Source organism: Cucurbita moschata, unplaced genomic scaffold, assembly GCF_002738365.1.
Source record: "Cucurbita moschata cultivar Rifu unplaced genomic scaffold, Cmos_1.0 Cmo_Scf00013, whole genome shotgun sequence".
In the NCBI taxonomy this organism is placed as follows: domain Eukaryota; kingdom Viridiplantae; phylum Streptophyta; class Magnoliopsida; order Cucurbitales; family Cucurbitaceae; genus Cucurbita; species Cucurbita moschata.
In genome coordinates, this window is record NW_019268529.1 from 4412160 (window position 1) to 4424993 (window position 12834).

Consider the following 12834-nt stretch of genomic DNA (forward strand, 5'->3'; position numbering starts at 1 on the left):
AAAAAAAAAAAAAAAAAAAAAATCACAAGAGAGTGGGGCCCGCGGGGGAGCAATCTGAGATTAGTGTGTGAATTGCTGAAAGATACAAAACACTGACAAGTGGGCCCGGGCTTTGGCCAGCTGTCACCCTCTCCCATTTCTTTTCTTTTCTCTTTATTTATTTATTTTTTCTTATTTTTAATTCAATGCTTTCTATTTAGGTTTGGTATTCTTTTTTTCTCAATTTTATTTTTAAATTTAACATTTTTTAACAAAAAAATTTAAATTAAAATACTATTTTTTAGTCCTACTTTTAAAATCTTGAGGTATAGAAATTATTATTAATATTAACTAATTTCATTAAAAATTAAACTTCAAACGTCTAATTTTAAATTTTATTAAAAATACATTGATTAAACAAAATGAGATTATTATTATTATTATTATTATTTTTTACAAGAATACATATCAGTTAATATGTAGTTATACTACATTAAGTGTTCCATATTTGAAACATAGATGGGTTTTGATTAGCCACTTTGTGTCATTTTTTTTTTTTTGTACCTTTCACTATTTTTCTCAGTCCATCGTTCTATTTCTTACGTTGAACATACTATTCGAGAATAGATTACAAGACACTAGGCAGAATCCTATTATATTTTAATTCTTATTCTAGCCCGAGAAATTCTTGAATGTGGCTCTCTTTCTTGAGAATATAGTATTTAGTTTCTCTCTAACATCTAATATGCAACGGTATGATTATCTGTTAATAATCGTTGGATGTAGATTTAAAAACCTTCCTGCTTTCTAATAGTTACTAGATATACAAAGTCGAGATACTCGTACGTTTTCTCAGTTGCTTATCAATTATATGCAATGGATAACCCTCTTACAAAAGCAAGAAAAGAACCAACTTTAGATGATGATGTAATGAAGCACATAATTAATGTTGTCAAGTTCATCCAAGAGCTGTCGGGCTGGTCGGAAGAAATGATGAACCCATCAAGCGCAGGAGGGTGGTATTCTAGGGATGCCTTGTCGTTGAAGCTCGACCTTGACACTGTCCAATGAGGGAGGCTTTAGGCCAAGAGGAAGTGGCAGCCATGGCTTCGCTAAAGCATCTCCAATGGCTGAGTCTATGCTCTCTTTTGACTGCATGACGTCCCCGTTGTATTACAATTAGAATTGGTTAAAGAATTATAGTGCAAAACGAGATGGCGATGAAGTTGTCTTACTGGATACGAGTCGAGGGGAGGATGTGGCAGTGAACAGCCGATGGTGATGAGGTCTAGTTTGTACGGTGGATGGGGCGGTGGGATTACCGAGAACATTGCCCCGCCAAATCTCTACATCCCAAAATAACAATGATTATTATTTATAAATTCGTCAAAATCAATACCCAACTGAGGATTGTTGGAAATGGGTTGATCATGCGTTTATAAGTAAGGAATAATCTTCATAGGTACGAGACCTCTTAGAAAAACTAAAAGTAAAGTCACGAGAGCTTATGCTCAAAGTGGATAATATCATACCACTGTGAAGGTTTGTGATTTCTAACATGGTATCAGGGTCATGGCCTTAATTTAGTCATGTCAATAGAATGCTCGAATGTCAAACAAATAAGTTGTGAGCCTCGAAGCTATAGTAAAAGAAAGAGTCGAGCCTAAATTAAAGGGAGGCTGTTCGAGGGCTCAATAGGCCTCAGGGGAGGCTCTATGGTGTATTTTGTTCGAAGAAATGATTGTTGGGAGAAGAGTTCCACATCGGATAATTAAGGAGTTGATAATGAATTTATAAGTAAGGAATATGATTTCTAACAAGATGTTCATGGACGAGACGGGAATGGAGAAATATTCTCTACCAATATGAAGGTTCGTGATTTCTAATAAGATGCTCATGGATGGGGCGGGAATAGAGAAGTATTCTCGAATCTCACAAAAAATAACGAAGGAAATTACCGTGTTCGTCGGTAAAGAATGTGGGAAGCATGGCGTTCCTGGGGTTAAAGCGTTTGGAACCTACGCACAACACCAAAACAGAAACAAATAAACGTTTACAAACCTCGTGAGTGAGAGAAACCAAACCAAAAAAAAGACAGAAAAAAATGTTGTCTTTTGTTCTTCTTCCTTATACCCGTTGGTGGTGGTGGTGGTGCCAGTAGGAAGGGTCATGGGGCGGAGGAGGAGCGGCGGCGTATGGCCACGACAACGCCGGCGGAGGTGGTGGAGATGGTGAATGTTGTAGGTACTTTGGCCACACATTCAAAGGCCTAAAATGGGGATGCATGGGCGGAAATCCCATAGTCGTCGGTGCACCCCACGAGCTGAGTTCTCTTTTTCCACCACCATTTACTGCGGCGCCGCCGTACATCTGTCGCCTTTGACTCCAACTCGCCGCCTCCGCTTCACGTGCCAACAAATGTTTTCGATGCGACCTGTATTTCTACAATAAAGTACATACCACACCCTAATTAGATGTTAGAAACTACAAATTTCCACGGTTAAATTTGAGCATAAACTCTCTTACTTATAAATTCATGAACAACTCCTTAATTATCTAGAGAAATAAATATTTCATTAATTATTAGAGACAAACAACCTAAGAAATTAAAAAAAACATGTCTAGAAACATAAATTATAAAGTTTTAGCAGTGAAATTATACTTGAAGATGGCTAGCAACGTTATGGCGAGTGAGACACTCAATTCCCATAAGCTCCAATATTCTAGAAGGCACTGCCTTATCCACTCCCAACTGCTCCACCGCTTGCACAAACCGCCGGTGAAGCTCCGGCGTCCAATCCACCTGAAATTCATCAAGCTTAATCATAAAACTTCTCCCCAGCTTCAATTCGATCAAAAGTTCATAACTTTCTTACACTCTCACGACTCTCCAATGATATAATATGATATTGTCCACTTTGAACATAAACTCGACCTCACCCACGATCATTTCTTAAATTAGCTAATCTGTTACTTCCTCCCAAAGTTCATAACTTTCAAAAATCACGACTCTCTATTGATATGAAATTGTCCATTTGAGCTAAGCTCAGCTTCACCTACGATAATTTCTTAAATTAGCTAACATGTGACTCCGGAACGATCTTCGACCCTAAACGGTTAAAGACCCAATTGAGAAAAGAAAAAAAAAACCTATTTTTTACCTTAACTTTTCTCTTTCCTTGAGAGTTCTTGGATTGAGGAGAAGATTTATTGATTTTATCACCACTTTTTGATTTGGCTGCCAATTCGTCTATTTTGCTCACAATTTCTTGATCCCCATGAGCTTTCCCTTCCTCCTCGCCCTCATCTTTGTTGACACTCTTTGAGTTGTCGTCGAATTGTTCAAAAGACACCGAATTGTTAACGGAGAATTGAGCGAGGAGTTCATGATCCATCTCCAAATCAGGCAACACATCTCCATCGTTGATTCCCACAAAAAGATCATCAAAATTGATGCTATCAAGCAAATGGGTATCATCATGAAAGTCAGGAAAGCCCTCCGCCGCAATCGAAAAGCTATCCACTTCTCCTTGTTCTTCATCTTTGTTGCCAATTCTCACAGCAAGCATTACAAAGTAGAATAGAATGACTTAAAGATCCAAACTTTGCATGAAATCACAAGAAATCTCAAATGGGTATTGCTTGAATCGATGTAAAGAGTACTCTAAAGGGGAAAAACAAGGGTTTGGATGTCGGCCACAACTTGAGATTTTGTTTGAATGTTCTTGTTGTGTTTCGCCACTGATTCAACAGCTTCCTTTTCCCTTACAAATTTGTGCTTGTGGATGCCCTTTTTTTGAATTTTCTTGGAGCTGCAAGTGATTGCTCGTGAAGTAAATAATTGGTTTTCCAAAAAGCTTTCAATGAGAGAGAGAGGAGAGGGAGAGAGGGAGAGAGAGAGAGAGGATGTCAGAGAGGATTGGAATGGGAAGTTGATTGACATAGAAACATGTAATGGATATACGTGTTGTAGAGTGAATCAAGACAGTGAAGTGATCATGTGGGCGAACCCAATTGAAGAATATATGTATAAATATAATATCAAAATACAATTTTTTTTTGGATGTATAACAAGTTGTGGAAGATTTACGTAGATTTCATATCGTAACCAAGAAAATCAAATCAAATCAAATCAATTCTTTTTTTTCTTTTTTTTAAAAAGAATAAATTTATGATCTTATCTAGATGGATATACTTAAAAATTAAGCTAATATTTATGTGTTAAATTCCATTAGGATGAACCCTACAAGACAAAGAAAAAGGAAACAGAACAACCTTATTTTATGCTAAAATTACCCCTTTGGTCAAACATGATTATGAATGACATGTTTTGTTCCACGTATGTTGTTTGAGTGTCATATGATTCAAGAGTATGTTATTGCTAGTCAATTTACGCAGGGATAGACTTCCACACTCTTATAAGAAATATTTCGTTCATATCTCTAATTGATGTTGGGTCTCACAATCCACCTCCTTAGGGACTCAGTGTCTTCGCTGGTACATCGGCCGGTGTTTGACTCTGATACCATTTGTAACAATCCTAATTTTCTACTGTAATAGAGCCGCTACTATATGCATGTCGTAGCGGCTCCATTTCAGTAGAAAATTAGGGTCGTTACACTTGGAGTATACAACAAAGCATTTTCTTCTTTAAAAATATTCCGAGCAACGCTTGAGTAAATGATCAGTAAATAAAAGTGATTATGAAGATATAATAGTTAAACGATTTTGTCGAAGAAAAAAACTTGTATAAAACACACCACATCCAAGTAAAGACAACATAAAAATTCATGCCCAAACCTACAATAAAGAAAATTAGATATTCATTGTTAGGGACCAAGGAACCACACATGATTTCGAGTGTAACCTTCGTCTTGCTTAACGTAACTACTTGACTTCGTCGTATCGTTTCAAATCTAGAACGGGACCCGACCACGAGAGCTACACACGTTAGGGAATCCAAAGCTAACATGTGAAGAAAAAAATTGCATCTTGTAAAGGGAAGTGGGCGTAAGAGAAAGCAATAGGGATCGCGAGGCAGAAGAAAGTAACAAGTTTTGATAACATCTATGATTTAAATTTGTTAGTACAAGGGTAAAGGAAGGACAGTATAAATGTTTATTAATGGTCGGGAGCCAACATAGACATACATGTTGTAAAATGGGTCCTCAAACCCTGCAATAATTGTTGTTGTTGTTGGACTATATATATATATATATATGCTGTAAATATGGCTTTGGCTTTCACTATCAGTCCGTCGTTTTCTCAAATTTGAGGTCCCCTCGACGCTCCAACGACTCGATATCAATCCAAAATTTCACCCCTTCCATCTTGGACAGATTTTTTATTCCATTGTCAACTTCATCGATTTAAATTTGTAACTTATCTAGAATACGTATAAAGATTTAAATATATGAAATGAATATGTGAAATCTCACCTCGGTTGGAAAACGAAGCATTCCTTATAAGGATGTGGAATGATAATACGTAAGGTTGATGATAATACGTAACAGGCCAAAGCGAACGACATCTACTAGTGGTGGGCTTGGACTGTTACAGTGGTCAAATTGAACAACATTTACTAGTGATTGAATTTGGTTGTTACAGAATGACTAAATATCTGCTAGCGGTGAGCTTGAGCTATTATAGAAGTCTAAGCACTTTCAATTCGATAATAGCCAATAAGACAGACTCTTACTATTTAGCTATGATTCGTATGAACTACAAAGTAAGAAGATTTGTATATGAACGGTTATCCTATATGCTTAAGCGAATTATTATGCTTTCTTGGATTCGATCAAAATTTATCTTTTTTTTTTTTTAAGATAATATCTTGACCCAAGTTATGTTCAAAATGGTAATTGGACGTTCGATTATTACATCCCGCTCGAGTGCGAATTACGTGATAAATCATTTTTTCTAGAACTTTCTTTCGAACCGAAAAGGAAGAAAAGAAGTAAAAATGAGGACAACCATGATTAAAATGTTATTAAACATTTGATTACGAGTGTTATGGTTTCAAAAGAGATTTTTGTCCTTCCATAGAAGCAACGTTTTGAAAGGTTTTGTGGTCGGAAGTTATTTGTTCCTATTATAAATAATAATAATAATAATAAATAAATAAATAAATATATATATATATATTATATATAACATTATGGGAAAATATAGAGATAGTTTTCAAAAGTTAGATGCTTTTCATTTCAAGCTTTGTTTTATAATTGTCCTTTTGTTCATTTGGAGTATTATATTACCATTTTATTTATTTATTTATTTTGTATTTTTACTAAAAATATACTTATTTAATGCTCATTTAATTATTTGTAATTTATAAAACTATTATATTAAGTCCTTAAATTTATTGATATTTAGGGTTCATGGTAAATGTAATAACGTCACGACATGTGCACCTATCATATAGATAATGATGGGAGGCTTCTCTATCAATAACATATAAGAGGTGAAGTTTGAATATTTGACTTTTTGGTCGTAAAGATATGTTTTAATTAGTTGAGTTATATTCAAGTTGATTCTAATAATTAGATATTAAAATTAAATTAATTATATATTAAATTTTTTTAATTATTTATATCAACACAACCCTCTATTCTCGGTTTTGGCGTCGAACTCAAGTGTGGGTGTGTTTAGGGAGACGGAAGTACAACTCTGGCAAACTTATTAATATGAAAATATTCTTAATATAATTTATATATTTTTATTTGGCTCAGGTCAATCCGAAGGTTTTATCCACGAACTCGAAACTGAATCGATTCAGTTCGGGTTCAGAAAAATGAACCCAACCCTACTTGAAATGCTAATCCAACCCAACCCAACTCTTATAGTTCGGGTTAAGTTAGTCATGGTTGCCGGTTTGGATGTACACCCTTAATTCCGAGAAAGGTGGGTTTGAAATTTGGAGTGGAATTTAAAATTCCGGTTCAATATTTGAAAATTAAAACGAACGAACGAACCGGCGTGGAATCTCCGTCAACGCTTCAAAATCAAAGAAAAGTCGCCGCTTACCATATGCAACGCGCACGAAGCTTACCAAAACTACCCCACGACTATTCCAATTCCCACATCCATTGGGCACCATCTTGAAGGGCAGAGAAGTCAATCCATTCACCAAAGTGGGCGGCGGTGGTGGTGGTGGGCTGCAGTTGTGCGAAGAAAGTCTATAAATCTCGACATTGAATCTGAGAAAGCGAGGAAGAAAGACAGAAAGATGGGCGATTGCAGGCCATTAGGGTTCTTGCTGGGGCTGCCATTTGCGTTGGTTGCGTTGGTTTTATCTGTTGTTGGGGCCGTAATTTGGATCATCGGGTGAGTTCTTCTTTATCACTTGGTTTGTTGCTTATTCTGAACTGATGAATTTGACAAGAACTGAAGCGATGGCGCTGTTTTTGTTGCAGATCTGTGCTGAGTTGCCTCTGCCCATGTTGCGTGTGCTGTGCGGGGCTTGCGAATCTGGCGATGGGGCTTATCAAGCTGCCGGTGAAGGTGCTCCGATGGTTCACTCACCAAATACCCTGTTAGTTCTGCTTCGGATTTCGTTTTGATTATTGATATTGATTATTACATCCATTTCTTTGTCTGCTTAGATCTTAGTTATGTTTGTATTGTATTCCACATGTTATTAGAACAGAGCTCTGTATTTATGGAAAATTCATCCTTTGATTCTTTAATTTTCGTTTTGTTGACCTCGATCTTGTTTGCGCCTGGAATCACATTTCGTGTATCTTGATGATGCGATGAACTGGGTTTAGGTCAAAATCAACTGACCCAGAATAATAATTTGCTTAAATTACTAAGTTTATGAACTTAAACTTCAAGTAGTCCACATGGTTAGAATTGGGTTGGAATACTAAGACTCTTGAGATTCTAGAGATTCTAGAGTTGTGTGAGATCCCACGACGATTGGGAAGTGGAATGAAACATTTGTATAGAGATCAGTAAACCTCTCCCTAGCAGTCACGTTTTTAAATCCAAAGAAGACAATTTTTGTTAGCAGTGGACCTAGGTTGTTACAAATGGTATTAGAGCGAGACATTAGGCGGTGTACCCGTGAGGATGCTGAGCCCTGTAGGAGGTGGACACTGGATGGTGTGCCAATGAAGACATTGAGCCTCGAAGGGAGTGGACATCAAAGAGGTGTGCTAGCAAGAACATTGGACCCTGAAGAGGGTGGACATCAGGCGATTTACCAACGAGAACGTTGGATCCCGAAAGAGAGTGGATTGTGAGATGGATCAATTGAAGAGGGGAACGAAGCATTCTTTGTAAGGGTGTAAGGACGCTGAACCCCGAAGGGGATGGACATGGAGCGGTGTGTCAGCGAGGATGCTGGGCTCCGAAGGGGGTAGATTATGAGATCCCACATCGATCAGTGAGGGGAACAAAACATTCTTTACAAGAGAGTGGAAACTTCTCCCTAACAAACCCGTTTTAAGACGAAACCCAGAAGAAAAAGTCTAAAGAGAACAATTTGTGCACATTTTAAAACCTCAACGAGAAGCTCGGAAGAGAAATCTCAAAAGAGAACGATTTCTGCTAGTAGTGGACTTGGGTTGTAATAGACTGCCTATAGCCGAACATGGAAGAAATTTCATTTATACTGACACTAATATGCCATTTTTTAATGTAAATGAACAACACGTGACATGGAACGTCGAATATTCAATTAAATTAAGCGAAACAATGAGGGTAGTTTACAAAAGCTTAGGGAAATTGAAGAATTCAACAAGAACTTGTTTGTAGTATCTCTTGATTCCTCGCTACTGACGAGAGAGAGGGAATCCAACGCCATGTCGTTTAGAAGGAAAAACAATAAACAAGAAGCTGCACAACACACCAATTCCGACAGGCAACACAACCAAAAGCTCCCTTGTTTCGTCGGACGGAGTCGGATAGAAACACTTCACAACATTCTCATCAAACAGAGCAACAGCTACAAACACCAACAGAGAACAAAAGGCATGAAAAAAATCAATAAACCGTAGTCTATACTTAGCAGCCTCCTCCTTGGGCAGTGTGGTGGAAGCATCAATGACCCACAAGCCCTGAAACGTGGCCACCCCATATCGGACTTTGCCGCGTTCGTCCCGGAAACTGTCGGTGAAGAGGAGGAAAAAACAGGACAGGGCGCAGAGGAGGAGGAGGGCGAGGGTGGAGGTTTGGCTGACGGTGGTGTGGCAGTTACCTTGGTGCGTGAAAATGGGGGACAGGATTTGGAAGCCGAGGACGGTGCCGGTGGGGAGGAGGTTGGCTAAATGGGCTGTTTTTTTGAAGGTCTTTCTAATGGCTTTTTGGGTCGGCGTTTTTGTTGGCTTTCCGGCGTTCTGTAACAGTGGCTGCTGGGATCCTCGGAGCAGCGCCTCGGCGGCCAGTGCTTGCTGATTTTGGCTCTCCATATCCCCTTCCATTGTGATGAATGAGTGATTCCTTTGGTTTGGTGTGAGATATTTACGAATTATTAATTGTTTGGGAAATGATCGGTTTAATTCTTTGAAATCCAGATGGATTCTGTTATTTTTTTTTGGTTTAATTCGAAGGAATTAGAGAAACTGTCGACAATGGCGTTATACATCGGTTGCTACCTATTCTTGGAAACAGCTCTTCAAGTTGATCCTTAAATAAGTTGTAAATTATGAGAGCACATGCTCAAAGGGAACAATATCATACCACCGTGGAGAGTCATGTTCGTCTAACATGATATCAGAGCTATGCCCTAAACTTAGTCGTGCCAATATATTGGTAAATCCTCAAATATCGAACAAAGAATTCCAAAAGAAAAGGAGCCAAGCCTCCTCGAAGGCAATAAAAAATGACTAAGACCCCAAAGGAGTCGAGCCTCGATTAAGGGGAGGCGCACTTTGTTCGAGGAGAGGTGTTGGATGATGAAAGTCCCACATCGGCTAATTTAGGGAATGATCATGGGCTTATAAACAAAGAATACTTTTTCCATTGGTATGAGGCCTTTTGGGGAGAGTAGGGGTGAACATTCAACTCGACAACTCGGACCAACCTAACTCGAACTATAAGGGTTGGGTTGAATTGGATTAGCATTTCGGATAGTGTTGGATTCATTTTTCTGAACCCGAACTGTATTGGCTTCGTGTTCCTGGATCTTTTTGTATTAATAGATTTGCCAGAGTGGTAACTTTGGCTCTCTAAAGACACCCAAACTTCTGGGTCTCAACCTAACCCAACCCAACCAGACCAAATTCACTAAGCACCTCTTTCATCATAATACTTCCAACCCAACCAGACCAAATTCACTAAGCACCTCTTTCATCATAATACTTATTTTACTAATGCTTCTTGGTTAGCTTAGGGACAAGTTCGAGTCGATGATTCTGACTTCTCTTTTGTCACATGGCACCATGTTCTGTCTTTTCTCTTGGTCAATTGTCGGGTGAACTTGTCCCAACTATTACAATCGTGCATCTTCAATTGTGTGGCATTATGATTATAACCCACTCACGACAAGCTTTAAGGGGAACTCTAGCCCTATATTCATTTTTCATCCAGCTTTGTGATTTCGTCGGACTGTCGGCAAGGTTTGTTTTCACTAACTGAACATTGTTGGTACGGAATACAGACCGAATATAAATTCTTAAAATATATTAAAATAAATAAATTTATTATTTAAAACATTATTAAGATATAATGATAACCATTAGTAATTACCAAGGGTTTTCATGGGATTGTTGGATTTCTTACAAGGTAAGTGAGGAATCTACCTTTCTTTATCACAGACGACATGTCGTCCATCCACAAAGTGAAATAATATTTTTAAAACTATGTACTTATTTTTGTTTCTTCCATTATGTAAAGCTTTTGGTGAATATGCTTTTATTTATATTTCAGAAACTAAGCCAAGAAATATCTCAAACAGTATAAATTCAATAAATAAAAATGGTTTTTTTTCCTCGAATATATTAGATTCGCGTAATATTAAGGTAAAATTTGCTTCAAATAGAAAGAACGTACAAAATATGAAGAAAAATCGTGCATTAGCATGATGCTTGCCATACAGACTCACACGAATTAGTTAAACTAAAGACTACATTGTAATATATATATATATATAATATATTAATTTATTAAGATTTTTTTTATATAAATATTATATTAAAAAATAAAAAAATAATAAATTTTAAAAAAAAAATAGTAAATAGAGAAAAATTACCCGACGAACCTAATCCAAGCAAATTTCCCACAGGTGATTTCTGTAAAAATAAAGGGAGAATTTCATAAAGAGATGGGGATGAAATAAGTGGCGGGAATGGAAACGCTCTCCATTCTTGTTCGGCTACGTAGACATCTCTAATGAGAGCGTATCCCTCGTGAGGCTAAAAAAGAAAAGTAAAAAAAAGATAAAATATCACTTTAATTAATGTTCCCAAAACAAGAAAACAATATTCTTTTCGAAAACCTTGTAAATAATTTCGAGAATAACTTTAAACTAAAAAAACACGTTGGAATAGACAACTTTCATCTAAAATACTTGGAAGCTTTCTTCTTTTTTAATCGTCATACAAAAAAATGATAATGTAACAACTCAAGCCCACTGCTAATAAATATTGTCCACTTTAGCCTGTTACGACCGTCAGCCTCAAGATTTTTGAAACGCGTCTATTAGGGAGAGGTTTTCACACCCTCATAAAGAATGTTTCGTTTCTATCTCCGACCAATGTGGGATCTCACAGATAACTTTCTTCTAGTAGTGTCAAGAACAACGTAAAACTCTTCATAATAATACAATATTGTCCACTTCGATAGTTAGACTCTCGATTTCACTCAAAAGTGCACCGTTCTTCAAGCACAAACTTTTATCAAGACAACATAGTTTTACGATCCTCCATTTCACGAGTCGAAAAAAATAGAGGAAATTTGAGATGGAAAAGGGTTGGAAAAGCAGAAAATAGGTAAAGTTTCAAATGTTTCATAATCAGGAGCTGCTAAGGTAGCAAGTTCAAAGTAGTTGCTGTTCCTTAAACGTCATGTGTTCAAAATACTGTCGTCTTCGTTGTTGGTTTCAGTCTGTGTGATATATGGTGGAGTTGGTTGGCACTTCCATTGCATTGCAGGCCAAGGCCAAAGCCAAGAACTCTAACATCAAAATGTAAGACAGATAAACACGACTCTCTACAGTGGTATGATATTGTCTACTTTAAGCATAAGTTCTCGTAGCTTTGCTTTAGTCTTCCCCAAAAGGCCTCGTACCAATGAAGATAGTATTCCTTGATTATGAACCCATGATCAATCTCTAAATTAGCCGAGGTAGGACTTTCATCCGACACAAACCACAAACCGAAAACTTCATTTTTATAAGCTCAAGCTTTATGAACACTCCACAGTGACATCAAACCTGAAAAAACAACACAAAAACACAAAAACAAAACCAAAAACACAGCCCTTTTCGCCCTTGTCTCTGTCTCTCAAATTAGGTAGCCTCCCTCTCCACTCACTTCTTTCTTCTTATATCTTTGAGTGTTAGTTTTAAAGATCCTAAACCATATCAGGAACTGCATTTATTCTCATCGAACTCTCTTCTTGTTGACATCAAAACTTGACACCAAAGAAACCCTTTTCATTTTTCTCTACTTAACCAAACCCCACATGAAATTTCAGCTCCATTGTTGTCGAATGTGGGAGGAACTCAAAGAACAAGACACATGACAGAGTTTGTGGATAAATATGTTACCAACTCCAGTTCTTCTTGTCCTTCTTGCGGCCATCATCAAATCAAATCCCCAGAAAAGGTACTTTTGATCTTTGTTTTTGTTCTTTTTTGGTTTTTTTTTTTTTTTTTTTTTTTTTTTTTTTTTTTTTTTTTTTTTTTTTTTTTTT

The 12834-nt window shown here is 37.1% G+C and overlaps 4 protein-coding genes across 4 annotated transcripts in view; 2 read left to right on the top strand and 2 right to left on the bottom strand.

Annotated features, from left to right (window-relative positions):
- Window positions 1-738: 738 nt before the first annotated feature.
- LOC111451058 (transcription activator GLK1-like) lies at window positions 739-3879 on the bottom strand. Its single transcript, XM_023091310.1, has 6 exons — window positions 3141-3879; window positions 2642-2782; window positions 2113-2421; window positions 1938-1997; window positions 1215-1325; window positions 739-1131 (listed from the first exon to the last, which is right to left on the bottom strand). Exons 1-6 carry the CDS (start codon window positions 3546-3548, stop codon window positions 982-984), a joined length of 1179 nt encoding a protein of 392 aa, XP_022947078.1. The 5' UTR covers window positions 3549-3879; the 3' UTR covers window positions 739-981.
- Window positions 3880-6974: 3095 nt separating this feature from the next.
- On the top strand, window positions 6975-7681 carry LOC111451049. The gene is made up of 2 exons (XM_023091295.1): window positions 6975-7302; window positions 7392-7681. Exons 1-2 carry the CDS (start codon window positions 7205-7207, stop codon window positions 7513-7515), a joined length of 222 nt encoding a protein of 73 aa, XP_022947063.1. The 5' UTR covers window positions 6975-7204; the 3' UTR covers window positions 7516-7681.
- Window positions 7682-7865: 184 nt separating this feature from the next.
- LOC111451048 (protein DMP7-like) lies at window positions 7866-9586 on the bottom strand. The gene has a single exon (XM_023091294.1). The coding sequence runs from the start codon at window positions 9399-9401 to the stop codon at window positions 8754-8756; it is 648 nt and encodes a 215-aa protein (XP_022947062.1). The 5' UTR covers window positions 9402-9586; the 3' UTR covers window positions 7866-8753.
- Window positions 9587-12455: 2869 nt separating this feature from the next.
- LOC111451032 (NAC domain-containing protein 73-like) overlaps window positions 12456-12834 on the top strand; it is a 3171-nt gene continuing 2792 nt past the window's right edge. The window contains exon 1 of the mRNA XM_023091266.1: window positions 12456-12746. Coding sequence (XP_022947034.1) covers window positions 12660-12746 — 87 coding nt within the window. The 5' untranslated portion in view covers window positions 12456-12659. The remainder of the gene's footprint in view (window positions 12747-12834) is intronic.

What these genes read in the sequence shown, in the direction of transcription:
- LOC111451058 (XM_023091310.1), bottom strand. Translation starts at nt 3,548, where the DNA reads ATGCTTGCTGTGAGAATTGGCAACAAAGATGAAGAACAAGGAGAAGTG. An exon ending in AAGGAAAGAGAAAAGTTAAG is followed by an intron (nt 2,783 to 3,140) that starts GTAAAAAATAGG and finishes GATGAATTTCAG; the next exon opens with GTGGATTGGACGCCGGAGCT. An exon ending in CTCCCCTCGACTCGTATCCA is followed by an intron (nt 1,132 to 1,214) that starts GTAAGACAACTT and finishes GACGTCATGCAG; the next exon opens with TCAAAAGAGAGCATAGACTC.
- LOC111451049 (XM_023091295.1), top strand. Translation starts at nt 7,205, where the DNA reads ATGGGCGATTGCAGGCCATTAGGGTTCTTGCTGGGGCTGCCATTTGCG. An exon ending in GCCGTAATTTGGATCATCGG is followed by an intron (nt 7,303 to 7,391) that starts GTGAGTTCTTCT and finishes TTTTTGTTGCAG; the next exon opens with ATCTGTGCTGAGTTGCCTCT.
- LOC111451048 (XM_023091294.1), bottom strand. Translation starts at nt 9,401, where the DNA reads ATGGAAGGGGATATGGAGAGCCAAAATCAGCAAGCACTGGCCGCCGAG.